Genomic DNA, 17,123 nt, shown 5'->3' on the forward strand with positions numbered 1-17,123 from the left:
ACATAACCTGGCATGATGTCTACCCCAAAAACATCTATGCATCGTGTGGAATTTTATTTATTTTTATTTGTTGTATCCCATCTTTATAATTTTTTATAAATAACTCAAGATGGTGAACATATCCAACACACCTTCCTCTCTGCTTTCCCCACAATAACCACCTTGTGAAGTGGGTTAGGCTGAAACTGGCCCAAGATCACCCAACTGGCCTTCATGGCTAAGGAGGGACTAGAATTCAGTCTCCTGATGACTGGCCTAGAGTCACCCAGTTGGCTTTCACGCCTAAGGCAGGACTCCTGATAGACTCTATAACCAGAACTCTCTTCATTCTCCAATTTCTCAATTTTTGTAGTCAAATTAGAATGCTCTAAATAACTGATGCTTCATCTCTGAACAGCATAAGACAAATGTAGACATTCTACGTGACTTACAGTCATGAGATTGGCATGTACAGCTTGAAAACTGTATACCATATACAGCAGGGGTCTTCAAACTTGGCCCTTTTATGACTTGTAGACTTCAACTTCCAGAATTCTTCAGCCAGCATGCCTGGCTGAGGAATTCTGGGAGTTGAAGTCCACAAGTCATAAAAGGGCCAAGTTTGAAGACCCCTGATATACAGGCATCCAACACTTCAAATAGCATGCAAGTGGGAGAAATCTTGAGTGTAGGCGAAGAATATTTCTTCTTACACGAATACCTAATAGACCTTGCCTTTCAACGTAAGACATCAAGAACACAGCAGGATAGGAAATAACAGCATAGCAATAAATCTTCCCCTTCCTAAAACGGAACTATGATGCAAGAACTTACCTGCAGACAAATGTCTATGAAGATTCTCGGTCATCCAGGTCACAGTTGTATCAAAAGTGGTTTTTATTTTTGAAAAGGCAACTGGACTGATTTTTTTGAGGAAGAGGAAGAAGAAAAAGGGGCTTCCTGTTCCAAGAAATTCCACACCTCTGATTCCAGTGACCTTGAGGTCACAGATAAAACCCCAACGCTCTCAGAGTTTTGACTGCAAAGAAAACACAATCTTTCCATCCCACCCCCACCATCCTATCAGAACCCATCATTCCTCCCCATCACCACCAACTAATCTCAACTGTCAATAACTGTCTTTCCATCTCCCACACCATCCAATACAAAATGGATGAAGCTTCCAGGATAGGAAGTGAAAGCTCTTCTTCTCCCTCCAAAAAATCAGTCCAGTTGCCTTTTCAAAAATAAAAACTACTTTTGATATACTTGCAGACAATTCTGTAAACGCTCCTTTAAAAATATCAAAGGTTGCAGCTGAAAAAGAATTGAAAATGAGCAGGCAATGTTAAATGTGTCTTTTAACCTCAGGCTATTTTAATTCCATTTCGTTCTCCACAATTATATAAAGTAAGCAAACAACAATACAACTACAGAATCAATGGGGTTTTTTTTCTCCTTCGTTTGCGTGAAAGCAGCAGTGTATAAAACGTGAAAACAAAAACAAAAACTCAGCACAATCTTTAGAGGAACAAGGACCAAGTAAATTTTGCTGAAGACACGGGAAATATCACCAAGTACAAGTGCACAAAAATATTGGAATGCATAAAATATGAAGCTACTCAATAGGTAAAAAGGAAGGCGTTGTAAAAAATACAGGTTTGCAAAAATTAAAACCACGAGGAATTGAGGGGGACAGGACTAAGAATACACAGAGAGCATCAAAAACATGGGTGAGAGAGGGGAAATATTTTTTTTTTCAGTTGGATACTATTTCTCATTTTTACGTCTTTGCTTTCTTGGCTTCTTTCTTTCCAGAGTTTTCTGCAGCAGATTCGGCTTTTCTTTTTTGAGACTAAAGGGGGGGGGGAAAAAGAAAAAAGAAAATGTCATTTTCATTACTCACACGGTATTTTAGAAAGGTAATGAAATTGAATAGGCCATTATGTTGCCAGCTGAAAGTAACAAAGGACCTTCATTACGTTTCATCCATCCATACAGACACATTTCGACCGGAAAGATGAACAAACAGGGCCTTTGAAAAGACGCGCAGGGCTGAGAGAAAATTTGCAAACCTTTTAAAACTACGTGGAATCCTGCAAAAACTGTCTGTGACCTCCAGTGTGGTCAGAACTTCAAATAAACTCTACTAATACACGGCGGTTCGAGTTAAACAGACACCACCTGAAACACAGACTGGTGTGGCATGTTTTTATTAAACTCATTAATCAAATTCAGTGACTTTGCTGAAAAAAACTCAGAACATCCTACCCAAAAAAAAAAAAAATCAGCTTTTTGAAAGGGGGAAGCTGAGTCAGATGTTCCAATCAATTAAACAATAACCCTGCCTGACTTTGAAGGGCTGTAAAACGCACAACAGTGGTTGCCACGACTGGAGGCTGACTTTCATAACAGAGGCACAGTATGTGAATCAGGCTATCAGGCCCAGTAGGTAGACTAACCAGGAGATCAACTCCACAGGAAGGCTAAAATGTCTTTTATTGAAATTGGCCATTAAGAACAGCATCTTAGAGCCCTGGTGATGCAGTGGTTAGAGTGCAGTATTGCAGGCTAAGTCTGCCAACTGCCTGGAGTTCGATCCTGACCGGCTCAAGGTTGACTCTGCCTTCCATCCTTCCGAGGTCGGTAAAACGAGGACCCAGATTGTTGAGGGCAAGAGGCTGAATCTGTAAACTGCTTAGGGAGGGCTGGGAAGCACTGTGAAGCGGTGTATAAGTCTAAGTGCTATTGCTAAATAAGAGCCATGGTAGCGCAGTGGTTAGAATGCAGCATTGCAGGCAAACTCTGCCCACAGCCAGCAGTCCGATCCTGACAAGCTGAAAGTTGACTCAGCCTTCCATCCTTCTGAGGACCAAGATTGTTGGTGGGAGTATGCTGACTCTGTAAACCGCTTGTTGTTGTTGTTAGTTGCGAAGTCGTGTCCGACCCATCGCATCTCCATGGACAACGTTCCTCCAGGCCTTCCTGTCCTCTACCATCTTCTGGAGTCCATTTAAGCTCACACCTACTGCTTCAGTGACTCCATCCAGCTACCTCATTCTCTGTCTTCCGTAAACCGCTTAGAGAGGGCTATAAAGCTCTATGAAGCGGTATATCAGTCTATGTTATAATGTTATCTTGCAAGTCTGATTGTGTTGAACCTCACCCCCTTCTTATACTGCAATGATTTAGAGAGGGGGAGTCTGTCAATCATTTCTGAATGTTATCTCCTTGCTCTGGACTTTAAAAAAAAATCAGCCTCCTTTTGCCTAGGGATCAGTTCCTGCCTATTTCCATCAAGATCGCCTTCCTTATTCTCTTTGTATGCCCTATCAAAAAACATTCTCTGTGGAACTCAGAAATCAGGGATACCAGTGAGCTGAATGTAAGCACCTGTGGGATATGCAGCATGACCAAAACCACTTGTAAATATGTAGCAAAATAGCTGAAACAGAAGAAATTGATTTATTTTGGAATGGCCGGCTCAAAGACCTCACCATAAATTAATTGAAAATGCTGAGGCAGATACTGAAAGTAACCATTCTGGGCAGGAAGCCCCCAAAATCAGCGAGATGAAGAAGCAATTCTGCAAAGAATAGGCAAAATATCTCCTAGCCATTGTGCAGAATGGATCAATAGATACAGGAAGCTTGGAAGAAGACACTCCTGCCACAGAAGGTATCACCAGTACTAAATCTAAAGCCACATATGATTAAGGGCTGGAGACTAAAAGATAAGAACAGTTGCAGTAATTGGATATGGCTAGTATAGAGAAAAGAAGGATTGGCGTGACTTGGTAGCAGGATTGGGGTGACATGATAGCAGTGTTTCAATATTTGAGGGGTTGCCACAAAGAAGAGAGGGTCAACTTATTTTTCAAAGCACCTGAGGGCAGGACAAGAAGCAATGGGTGGAAACTAATCAAAGAGAGAAGCAACCTAGAACTAAGGAGAAACTTCCTGACAGTGAGAACAATCAACCAGTGGAACGGCTTGTCTTCAGAAGTTGTGGGTGCTTCATCACTGGAGGCTTTTAAGAAGAGACTGGATAGTCACTTGTCTGAAGTGGTACAGGGTCTCCTGCTTGAGCAGGGAATTGGACTAGGGGGTATAGGGAATTGTAACTAACTCTTAATTAACTAACATGCTTTTTCCCAACCAAAATGGTGAACGGTGCATTTGGGGTGCTGTTTGTTTAACCAGAATCATTTTATTTACCCAATGAAGCTCTAAACACATTAACTTAAAAGTTTCAAATTCATTCCCCACTACAACTCATCATATTTTTAACCAGTACATTCTATGCAAACTATCCAAGAAACGTAACTCATAAAACCCCTCAGAGCCTGGGACCTCCCATCCCTTAGAGATTCCTCTTTTAGAATAGAATAGAATTCTTTATGGGCCAAGTGTGATTGGACATACAAGGAATTTGTTTCCAGTGCATATAAACAGCATGTAATAGGTCATTGATCATAAATCATACTTATTACTATCATTAATCAGAAGTTACAAAAGTTAAAAATTAAAGTACATTTGGTGAGATTCCTCCTTTATGAATTCTTGCTCAATTTTTCCCTAGGAAAACAAATTGAGTTTAAGATACTAATATTTGCAACTAGCAGAAGAGTAAAGATGCAATGGGCCTGCACATTATTTCAGGAGTCCCTCAACACCCACCACTGGAAAAGAAGAGAATTTGCAATCTAATATTTGGAAAGCCAACTTTAAAATTAAAAAAAAGGACCTTAGGAATTGTTTTATCCCCCCCCCCTTCTTTTATTGTAGAAGGATGGATATATAATTTTATCCAGCTGTAAGATTTTCCCCTATTGGCCAATATGGTTTTTGAGTTGTTATTGAGTTATACTGGTTTATGTGTTTTGACTGAATCTGAACGCTTCTGTTTATTTTCCTTTCTGTTTCAAAGCTTCTTCTGAATTCACCAAAGGAAATGTGGTGCATTTTAAATGTAAAAAAAAATAATAATAATGTGATGAGTAGATATTCATTAATTACCACTGGTGTCTTGGTTCCCCGCTTCTTCTTTTCGGCTTTCTCTTTTTCCTCAATTTCCATATTTTCCTTTTCAATGAGTGATATGAGCGTATTACACCGTCTCTGGAGTTCCTGTGTAAGATCAAAAGGAAATTTCAAGTTCTGCAGCAGTTTAAACCAAAGGAAGCTGAGCAGAGACATTAAAAGGCAAGGCGTCCAGGCTACGAGGCACGGATAATTCATGCATGGTGAAAGGCTGAAACGAAGCCAAGAAATCTTATTAAAATGTGCTTCATGCTGGCAACGTAGCATTTATGTTTGTTGACTTTAGCAGTAGGACGCATTCTAAAGTAGTTATAATCCAAAGGATTGAAGAGGAGGTGGGCCAAAACCCTCATTATGCCCTATGAGATTGTACAATAGCTACTTTAAGGATACAGCTGAACTGCACTTTTAATCCAATTCCAGAAAGGCCCCCGTGTGTGAATATGACACCAACGTGCACCTCTATATAAGACCATTATTCCCTGGGATCCTGCTGCAGTTCCAAAAGGCAGCCATTAAGACCCCAGGAAAAGATACAGCTGCAAACAGAATCCAAAGCACTGAGCAATCCTTTAGGGCAGGGGTCCCCAACCCCCGGTCCGTGGACCGGTACCGGGCTGCGGCATGCCAGCAACCGGTCTGCACAAACAAGAAAAGTCCCATCCGCAGGATGTAGGCAGCACACGAAACCACACACTGTCTGGTCTGTGGAAAAACCTTTCTCCATGCAACTGGTCCCTGGTGCCCCAAAGGTTGGGGACCTCTGCTTTAGGGTAGACATTGCCAGACTGACTTTCTGGAAACAGCTGGCCACTTTAGATAACCAGAATTCTGCAGCTTTCTACTTTGGCACTATCAAGCTACTTCGGAGAACAACTTCACCTAAGGTACGTTTGGTGCGTGTGCGTATGTGTATGTGTGTGTGTGTGTGTGTGTGTGTTTATGTATGTATGTATGTATGTATGTATGTATGTATGTATGTATGTATGGCTGTGAAAGTTGGACCATAAGAAAGGCTGAGCGTCAAAGAATGGAGGCCTTTGAACTATGGTGCTGGAGAAGACCCCTGCGAGTCCCCTGAACTGCAAGGCGATCAAACCGGTCAGTCCTAGAGGAGATCAACTCCGACTGCTCTTTAGAAGGCCAGATCCTGAAGTTGAAACTCAAGTACTTTGGCCACCTAATGAGACGGAAGGACTCCCTGGAGAAGAGCCTCATGCTGGGAAAGATGGAGGGCAAGAGAAGAAGGGGACGACAGAGAATGAGGTGGCTGGATGGAGTCACTGAAGCAGTAGACGTGAGCTTAAATGGACTCCAGAAGATGGTAGAGGACTTCAACTCCCAGAATTCCTGAGCCAGCCGTGCTGAGGGGAAAGAGAGGTTTCCAAAATGAGCCATGGTGGCTCAGGAATTCTGGGAGTTGAAGTCCACGAGTCATAAAAAAGCCAAGGTTGCCTACCCCTGGACTAGCCCTTTACCTCATCTCTTTTGCCGTCTTTTTATCCTTCCGTTTTACTGATTTGATTGTTATGAGCCACCCAGTCTTACTGAAGTTAAACAAATTCTTTATTATTATACACAGAAAAATATGAAGCTCCAGCTGCCAGTTCTTTCACTGGTATGGGCCTTCATATGCATGAAGTTCTTTTCAAGAACTGTACCAATGTAGTGTATGTGTGGATCCAAGGCAGTATCAATTTGCAACTGCCTGATGGAAATGCTGTCAAAAAATATTTTGAGATGTATTTTTGGTTGACCATTTCATATACTTCACAACCAGGAAAACCAGCAGCATTTTCTCCACTGAAACATCCCTTCCTAAACCTTACACGCACGCAATAAAATTTCCTGTGCTGTCTGCTAATCAACCATTTTATATAGAGAAACAGATTGTGTTATTTAAAATACGTCTAAAATTTGGATACGTGAGCGCTATAAACACCGCTTGTGATTTTAACACCAAACACATCAATCTCATTATAAATCTTTTTTGGCTTGGAACACGGTCTCAATATGCTTAATTATGGTAGCAAATAATATTTCACTGAAGTGATGCTCTCATTTAAGGGCAACAAAAGCCATTCAAAAAATGAAATAACTACTCCTCTGTAAGACCCACAGACAAGACAGGACAGGACAATCTTTATTGTCAAGTTTTACGGGGAGCACACTAGCCCACATTATAAATGAAATTCTATTGCCTGCTCTCAAAAGAAAATATACATCTACCCATACACATACATGACACACATATACACATGCTATATACACACACAGACAGACCAGTCTGTCTGAGAAACTTCCTGTATATACTCCCTTGACTCAGTTGGCAAAGAGGGGAGGAGAGCCTGTGGCTTGGTGGTTAAATCACTGCCTAGTATGTAAAACTGCCCAGGTTCAAATCCCATAAAGGGTATGGCTAACTGATGAAAGCAGAACAAGCTAGAAATGGCCATCTTAGTCTCCCGATTTAATTCTTTACTCTTTGTCAGAAAAAGAAATTTGGATTTAAAATGTTTCGCAGTTGCGACTTGAGCCTGCTTAACGCCCCTAGCTGGGGGCTGCATGGTAAAAGATATTGTAAAAAGAAAAACTGCAGTAGAGCAGTTAAAAATGTCAAGGTGTACTCAATCAGACCAGTCTGTCTGAGAAACTTCCTATATATACTGTATATACTAGCTGTACCCGGCCACGCGTTGCTGTGGCTCAGTCTGGTTAAATGGAAAAGAAAGAAAAGAAAAAGCTTTTACGTCCAACAGATGGTGCTGTTTTTCAAAAAAAGCATGTTTTTACCTGTCACAAGTGTGACATCTATATAATAGTAGGTATATAAAAACACACGTGTATTCGAATGCAACGTTGTGTCAAAATTTCAAAGCAATCGGTGAAGAACTTTCGGAGATTTAAGATTTTGAACAAACGAACATTTACATTTTTATTTATATAAGATATATATATATATACACACACACATATACACATACACACACACACATATAAATATTAATCACTGTCCATTTTGAATACATAGCAGAAAGAGGAAGCTTGAGAATTCACAAGGTTGATGCTATCTGGAACAAAACCAAGACTAAATCTGGATGTTCTGCTTCAGATACTACAGAGTCTCCTTCCAGAAGGTAACAAGGAAAACAGGCTGTGAAGAGCATGTGTAACATTCCAGACAATCCTGCAGACCCTGCTCAAGCATCACTTATATGCTATGTCCTGGAGAGAAGGAAGTGCCATCCTCACCACTCTCTGGACCGCCTTCCTGTCCAAATCAGTGATGCTTCCAAACCAGACTGTGATGCTGTATGACAGGATGCTCTCGATCGTCCCTCTGTAGAAAGTGGTCAGGACAGGGGAAGGAAGATGTGCTTTTCTCATGCGACACAGAAAATGCAGGCGCTGCTGTGCCCGCTTCACAAGTGTCTCACTGTTGAGCAACCAAGCCAGTCTACTCGTTAGCTGCACACCCAGAAACCTGATGCTGCTAACCACCTCCGCAGGTGAATCCTCAATATACAGAGGTGTGTTAACAGATAATGGAGGGAAGCGGGTAAAAGTCATGGAACCGCCAGCTTTTCTGCCAAAACTACACTGTCTAGCATTTAAGCTCTCTGTGAACAAGCCTCTACTAAGAGTTGTCAAATTTGGGGCTTGCATTTACTATAAGATGAAGAAATGCAAATGCAGAAAGGATCAGTACAAATTATTGTCCCAAAATTAAATTCGGAATGAAACAAGACCAAGTGTGTTCAAAAACAGCTATTCTTCTTCTCGTGGGGTGCCATTTTGACCAAAAAGGACACAAGAAAGAAAAACAATTTGATCCCTTTGAAAAACTACGACTGGAATGAAAACAGGCTTTTGGTCCCCAGATTCCCAAAGAGTTTCTGGCTTCTGAGTTTCTTCCAAATTTTAATATGCAACCCAAAAATAATTCAACATATTTTTGACTATTTAAAAATGTTCCCTAGTTATGGAGGAATGCACAATACCAGGTGTTTTCCTTCCCACTCATTTAACACACTGCATTGGGAATTGTTTCCTTGTTCAAATATGGCAATAGCAGAAGACTGGTGAGATTCTGACTTCCTTATGTTGCAAACCAACCTCAAAAGTCAATCGTGAAATTGTAAATACCTTGAGTATCTTGGAAGTATTCCAAGCCTGTATTGCAGAGATAAGTGTGAAAAATCCTTACTCTGAACTTCTCTTTCATAATTTGAAGATTTTTCAAGAGCTCCTTCCTTCTCATATTTCTACACCAACACGAGCAATGTTTGGCCGTGGAAACGTAAGGGCAATGGAGACATTAGGATTTACTGGAAGTTATCGGTGCCATTTAGACCATCACTGTAATCCGAGTATTAGATCAATAAATATTGGCTGGTACGTCTGCCAAGCTACATCCCCTGCTTTGGAAAATGTGTTTATGGGAGACACTCAGCACAATATCAACTCTGCAAATTAGTGGAGAAACATGAGCCGTATTTTGTTGTAGTATCAATTGCAGACTACTTTTCCAAGACCTGAATTTAGATATTATTTGCGACTATGCTACCTCTTCACGTGTATAAAGCAAATCAAGTGTTTTTTTGTTTCTTTATTTGTATTCCATTCTACCCCAGATTATAAAGATCATATTCGCATCCCCAGTAAGAATGGAGAGCCGTGCTTGTTCACAAGGGCTCTTAATAATGACTGCTATGAGCTTTTAACTATTCAGTGAAACTTCCTGTTTGCCATATATTTTGACATTCAAATCATGTAGCGTTAATAGATGCCTTAGATCTTTTGCTGCCAATATTCCATTTCTATAAGTAGTAACCTTAGAGTTTGAAGGTTTCAAGGAGGTTTCCAGGTTGCTTTCTAATTAAGTGTAGTTACTGCAACACAGCCATCATTTGTTAGCAGAAGGCAGTACAGCAACAAAGTGCTGGTGTCACACATACTATCAGCATCTCTGTCAATTACTAAGACCTCTAAGAGGAAATCTGCGACTATTTTTCGATCATAAAGAAATTGTCAAAATATGGAATCTCCACTATGAGGGGCAGGAAAACTTTCCTGTGTCCTGAAAGGAAGAAACGTTGTTTTTCATTTATAAAGACCATGAGGCATATAAGTTAATAATGAAGGAAAAATGGAGCAGCGTATCAACTAGCTCGGTACAGAGTATATCCACTAACAAACCTGGACTAATAGAAAAAAATGTACATTGGGAACAGGCAAACATCATGCCTTGAAAAGAACAAATCTGCAAATCAGTAGTGCTTAGCGATCCCATCTCTATCACCGTCGCTAAGAAGAAAAGCAGCTACCAAAACAGAGCATCTATTCTAAGGGTAAAGACTGGGGGGAAAGAAACAGGAGTCTTATAGAAGTGATCATGCCACTTGTGGACTCATACTGTGTAAGCTATGTGCTTGCAAGAAAATAAGACTTGCCGTAGAATTATATGGGTTTTCTGAAAAATACTTTTTCAAATGAAAGTTGAGCTGATGAGCTGTATGGAGGTAATTCAGCTAATTTATCTAGAACCAGAGAGACACCTTGTGGCCATCAGGACATCATGAAGATCTTCTAAGCAAAATGCAGAAGAAACACACTAAGAATGTTTTCAGAAGATTCAAGAATGAACCCACTAAGCGAATAGAATCGATGACTGAATATAAAAAGAGACTCACTGGCTCATGTTAAGGATTCATCTGTTTTAGATGTTCACCACATTACCCTTCAGCTTCTCCTAGGACGCCTGTAAGTAGAACATTTTCCACTCCATTGTCACTCTTGAGCAATTGGCATTCGGAGATATATTGAGCCTGGAAGTAGCATTACTAATCACCACTGCTCCACTACGAAAATAGCTCATGCAATCTTCTACAATGTGGCATCCTCCAGATGTCACGGGCACCCACACATCTGGAGGAGACATATGGAGAAGGCTTGTCTAAACTAGTGTCTTATTTTTATATCTTGTGTCAACAAATTCCATAACTTCATGGGGTACCAAGAGCTCGCTCTGCCTGTCCTGAGTACCCCATCAATGAAGCCAGGTCCCGATGTTAAGAAAATGGAAATAAATCACCCTATCCATTTTCTTCGAATCCTCTCTCTAGCCATTTATCCTTGCTAATTTTATAGACTTTTTACTATGTTGTTCCAATTTCTTGGGCATATCAGTAACAACTTTTGTTCTTCAAAATCAGCCTTCCCCAATAATTTGATGTGTTTATGACAAAAAAAAATGGGTGGGGGAAATTGTAGCTGTATGTAGAAGACACCAAATTATGGAAAGCTGAAGCAGCTAATTATGGAAAATGAGATATTCTTTTACATAAGCTAGAGAGTAGCATATATTTGCTTAGTATTGGTCTCTTATGGAAGCATTGGGATTTGCCGTTAAATCTGAATATTCCCCGAAGGAACTCACATTTATTGCATCTGGTTCATCTTTTCATGTTCTCTTGTGCTAAAGAAAATAGTTCTAGAAACTCATGCTGAGGTTTGGAAGTGATACACTGCAGAGACAATTTAGCAATGATATCTTCTGCAGTTAAAATTTAATGTGTCATTTCATTTTATCTGCCCAAAGTCAAACAATTGTACATTTGTTTTGTGCAGGGAAGATTCTTCTTCACTTCAGGCAGAATTTAAGCAGACAATCAATGTAAAGCACAGGTAGATTGTTTACATGGATCCCAATATCGCCAATGGAGTATTTTAAAAAATATTCCAGTGTGGAAGCTGTCCAAGAGTGTAACAGTAACCCCAAATTATTATTATTCACCTTAACATTATAGTTATTCACCTTGGCATTATGACAGGCAAATTTCTTTTACTTTTCAGCCTCATCAAACAGACCCCAATTCTAGTTCTTTACATGCCAGTATTGTCCAAATCACGGTTGTCCCAAAGGTGCTTTTTCAAAACGCAACTGGACTTTCTTTGTCTTTAACAAAGAAAGTCCAGTTGCCTTTGGAAAAAGCACCTTTGGGATGCCAGTATTGTGTTATGTCAGTTCCTGATGTAATTTCTGCAGATTACAAAAAAGATGTTGCGACTTTGGAAAAAGTGCAGAGAAGAGCAACTACGATGATTAAAGGCCTGGAGACTAAAACATATGAAGAACGGTTGCAGGATTTGGGTATGGCTAGTCTAAAGAAAAGGACTTAGGAGTGACGTGCTAGCAGTATTTCAGTATTTGAGGCCCTGTCACAAAGAAGAAGGGGGTCAACTTATTTTCCAAAGCACCCAGAGGGAAGGACAAGAAACAGTGGATGGAAACTAAACAAGGAGAGACACAACCTGGAATTAAGGAGAAATTTCCTAACAGTGAAAACAATCAACCAGTAGAATGCCTTGCCTTCAGAGGTTATGGGTGCTTCATTACTAGAGGTTGAGATTGGACAGCCATTTGTCTGAAACAATATAGGACAGTGGTGGCGAATCTATGGCACGCATGCCAGAGGTGGCACTCAGAGCCCTCTCTATGGGCACACATGCCGTTGCCCCCACCTCGCCTCCCCCACGACCCCCTCACCAGCAGCGCAGCCAAGGACATGGCAGCCAGGCAGCGTAGACAAGACTCTGCTCTCATGCCCCATCGTGCGCAGTTGATGCTGCAGGGGGTGGGCAGAAGGCATGGCTGCCATGGCGCTGCTGGGCTGCCTGGGTGATCTACGGCAGGCCCTGGAGGCGGTGAGTGGCCCTGCGGGCAGGCGGGGTGGGGGACGAGGTGGGGGCGGGGCAGGGGCAGGGCAGGGGGTAGAATGGGGGCGGGGCCAGTTTTTAGGCACTCGGTCTCTAAAAGCTTCGCCATCACTGATATAGGGTCTCCTGTTTGAGCAGGGGGGTGGACCAGAAGACCTCTACGGTCCCTTCCAACTCTCTTATGTTGTTCTTCTGTTTATTGTGAGGCCCAATAATACAACCCTTCTGGTCATGAATTTGTCTAATACCTTAATGGAATAGTTTGCAAGAAATTTAAAAACATGAGCTCTATTCTGACACTTCTGAAATCTGGACATTACATATCCTTAGATGGGACATGGATAGCCATACAAATGTGGCATTAGAGCAAAACAGCTCAAGAGCAGCAGATTTTTAATACGTTTTTCTCATTGTTCAAAATAAGTAATAGTGAAGTAGTTCAAAATAAAAATAGTATGACAGACCTATAAAACCTAAAGGATTTAAAAAAAAAAAAAAAACAAGACACACACAGACATAAACCAAGTCCCCCATCAGCAGACTCCTTTGCTTACCATGGCCGTTCTGGATTTAATAAACCAATCAAATCTGAACTGGGGCGCGTTGCGCACACACTGCCTTAGCTCTTCATACACGTTTTCTTTGTCAAATCCCATTTTGTGCAACATGCATATCAAGAACCGATCCTCTTCCTCGGTGTAATTCTTGCCTTTGTTGGTTCCATACTGAATTCGCAGCTGATGGAAAGGGGCTTTATACCTTGCAATCTAAAGTTTCAAAAAATATATAAACATATATGTATGTATCAGAGTTCTTTTGCTAGGCATTTCTGTCAGCATCTCATTCAATAGCTGTGCAGTCTACTTCAAAGGTAGGAAACTCACTAGAATTATGCCAGAGTCAAAGCAAATAAATCATTTCCGCTCAAAATGTATTTGGCAGTACTAAGTATTAAGATCTTCATACTGGTGATGTAACACCAGAATTGCATTATGCTTACACTGTGGACAAATTATCCTATATTGAAGATATTATGTGAAAACGTAGCTGTCTGGAAATGGCTCTAATGCTGGGAAAGTGGAAGAAAAGAGAAGACTGATCTGTAACAAAGAAAGGAAAGAGTCACTGGGAGTTGGGTAGTGTACAATTTAAACAAATGTGGATGGATTCCATTACAGTGGCAATGGCTGCACTGTTGGAAGACTTAAAATAGCAGATTAAAGATCAATTGTCACAAAGAAAAACTATCTATGTGGTTACTAAATGTCTAACACAAACATGATATAAATTAATATATTGCAGCATTTCAATTCTTACATCTTCATAAACACATATCAACACAAAGACTAAGTTTGCCTACTTCTGAATTGGTTATGGAAGTTCTGAAATGAAAAATAAGAAAAGGACAGAGAATAATTTTATCAGCAGGGGAAAAAAATCACCACCTGCTGGTTTTTGAAGGACAAGATTAATTAGGAGAATATTAATGGACAGGTTTACTTTGACATCCAGTGCTTTTTTGATGCTAATCCTCCTCTGTATTCTGGCTTCTCCTCTTTCAATCTGAGCCATGATCCTCTCAATGTCCTGGAGTTCGTTGCAACGTTCCCAAAATACAGCTGAAATTACAATAATAATAATAATAATAATAATCCTACATGTTCCATAATAAAAGGAATATTACTTTAAAGCAATTAAAGCACTGAGTTTCATAAGCTGAGCTAAACGCAATTACAGCATCTCTACAGTGAGAAGAACGTTTTTAAATATTCTGAAAATGTATAGTTATATTTTATGTCCTTAATCTTTTTCATGCCAATGCTCTCAGCTTTCAGAAATTCAAAACAGAAAGAAAATACGTATCTGACTGAATTTGTGGAAGTAGGTGAAGCAATCCAAATTTCCTACCAATTTTTTTTGACATTTCTTTCAAAGAGGGCATTATAAGCTGGAGGGGAAATGTAACTTTAAAATAAGCAATTAAGCTTAAAGCCAATTAGGTGCTATTCAAGGCAGAGTGGAAGAGGAACAGAAAAAGGAAGTACAACAGGCCTTTCCACCTTAGCTTCTCTGCTACAAAATGCAGTTTCTGGCATTTCAAGTTGACTCTATACTGCAAAAACATAAACAGTGCCCCAAGACCGAGTGGCTGTGGTTGCCGGCGTCTCGGCATAGTCAGCTGACGCCATCGCTGTCTATAGGGGGCGAAACCTTGGCCCCCTCAGAGAGGGCGCGCAACTTGGGAGTCCTCCTGGATTCACGGCTGACTTTGGATGACCATCTGTCGGCCGTGACCAGGGGGGCGTTTTATCAGGTTCGCCTGATTCACCAGTTGCGGCCTTTTCTGGACCGGGACGCCTTACGCACAGTCACTCATGCTCTCGTCACCTCCCGNATTAAAAAAAAAAAAAAACAAGACACACACAGACATAAACCAAGTCCCCCATCAGCAGACCCCTTTGCTTACCATGGCCGTTCTGGATTTAATAAACCAATCAAATCTGAACTGGGGCGCGTTGCGCACACACTGCCTTAGCTCTTCATACACATTTTCTTTGTCAAATCCCATTTTGTGCAACATGCATATCAAGAACCGATCCTCTTCCTCGGTGTAATTCTTGCCTTTGTTGGTTCCATACTGAATTCGCAGCTGATGGAAAGGGGCTTTATACCTTGCAATCTAAAGTTTCAAAAAATATATAAACATGTATGTATGTATCAGAGTTCTTTTGCTAGGCATTTCTGTCAGCATCTCATTCAATAGCTGTGCAGTCTACTTCAAAGGTAGGAAACTCACTAGAATTATGCCAAAGTCAAAGCAAATAAATCATTTCCGCTCAAAATGTATTTGGCAGTACTAAGTATTAAGATCTTCATATTGGTGATGTAACACCAGAATTGCATTATGCTTACACTGTGGACAAATTATCCTATATTGAAGATATTATGTGAAAATGTAGCTGCCTGGAAATGTCTCTAATGCTGGGAAAGTGGAAGGAAAAAGAAGACTGATCTGTAGCAAAGAAAGGAAAGAGTCACTGGGAGTTGGGTAGTGTACAATTTAAACAAATGTGGATGGATTCCATTACAGTGGCAATGGCTGCACTGTTGGAAGACTTAAAATAGCAGATTAAAGACCGATTGTCGCAGAGAAAAACTATCTATGTGGTTACTAAATGTCTAACACAAACCTGATATAAATTAATATATTGGAGCATTTCAGTTCTTACATCTTTATAAACACATATCAACACAAAGACTAAGTTTGCCTACTTCTGAATTGGTTATGGAAGTTCTGAAATGAAAAATAAGAAAAGGACAGAGAATAATTTTATCAGCAGGAGAAAAAAATCACCACCTGCTGCTTTTTGAAGGACAAGATTAATTAGGAGAATATTAATGGACAGGTTTACTTTGACATCCAGTGCTTTTTTGATGCTAATCCTCCTCTGTATTCTGGCTTCTCCTCTTTCAATCTGAGCCATGATCCTCTCAATGTCCTGGAGTTCGTTGCAACGTTCCCAAAATACAGCTGAAATTACAATAATAATAATAATAATAATCTTACATGTTCCATAATAAAAGGAATATTACTTTAAAGCAATTAAAGCACTGAGTTTCATAAGCTGAGCTAAACGCAATTACAGCATCTCTACAGTGAGAAGAACGTTTTTAAATATTCTGAAAATGTATAGTTATATTTTATGTCCTTAATCTTTTTCGTGCCAATGCTCTCAGCTCTTTCAGAAATTCAAAACAGAAAGAAAATACGTATCTGACTGAATTTGTGGAAGTAGGTGAAGCAATCCAAATTTCCTACCAATTTTTTTTGACATTTCTTTCAAAGAGGGCATTATAAGCTGGAGGGGAAATGTAACTTTAAAATAAGCAATTAAGCTTAAAGCCAATTAGGTGCTATTCAAGGCAGAGTGGAAGAGGGACAGAAAAAAGGAAGTACAACAGGCCTTTCCACCTTAGCTTCTCTGCTACAAAATGCAGTTTCTGGCATTTCAAGTTGACTCTATACTGCAAAAACATAAACAGTGCCCCATCTGGTCTAGCTGTCTATTCTCAGTGGCCAAGCAACTGCATAAGGAGCCTATCAGTCTTCAGAGGCAGTTCCAGTGCCATCAAGGCAAATAGCCAGCAGTGATCCCCATGAATCCCCCTGAATTGGTGGAACCCATTTTTTTAAGCCCACCAAGCTGATAGCCAGCACCACATTTGCAATAGTGAATTCCAAAGTAAATTAAGCATTGCGTAAAATCTTGTGTCTGAATTTTTCCAGGATTCCTGTTTTATGGGGTGAACCTGCTAGTTCCTCTAAATGTCTCACAGAGGGCTGTAACTTTTTCTGAGTTTTCGGTGTCGGTGTCAAACAAC

At 40.4% G+C, this 17,123-nt stretch overlaps 1 protein-coding gene across 1 annotated transcript in view; it reads right to left on the reverse strand.

The window, feature by feature from the left end:
* Positions 1-1,338: 1,338 nt before the first annotated feature.
* LOC107303108 (probable global transcription activator SNF2L1) overlaps positions 1,339-17,123 on the reverse strand; it is a 48,523-nt gene continuing 32,738 nt past the window's right edge. Inside the window, exons 24-27 of the mRNA XM_015832307.1 lie at positions 16,154-16,272; positions 15,208-15,420; positions 4,998-5,108; positions 1,339-1,834 (exon numbers count right to left, since the gene is read on the reverse strand). Coding sequence (XP_015687793.1) covers positions 1,763-1,834; positions 4,998-5,108; positions 15,208-15,420; positions 16,154-16,272 — 515 coding nt within the window. The 3' untranslated portion in view covers positions 1,339-1,762. The remainder of the gene's footprint in view (positions 1,835-4,997; positions 5,109-15,207; positions 15,421-16,153; positions 16,273-17,123) is intronic.

The sequence above is a fragment of the Protobothrops mucrosquamatus genome, unplaced genomic scaffold (genome assembly GCF_001527695.2).
Source record: "Protobothrops mucrosquamatus isolate PMUCROS unplaced genomic scaffold, P.Mucros_1.0 scaffold_25, whole genome shotgun sequence".
Taxonomy (NCBI): Eukaryota; Metazoa; Chordata; class Lepidosauria; order Squamata; family Viperidae; genus Protobothrops; species Protobothrops mucrosquamatus.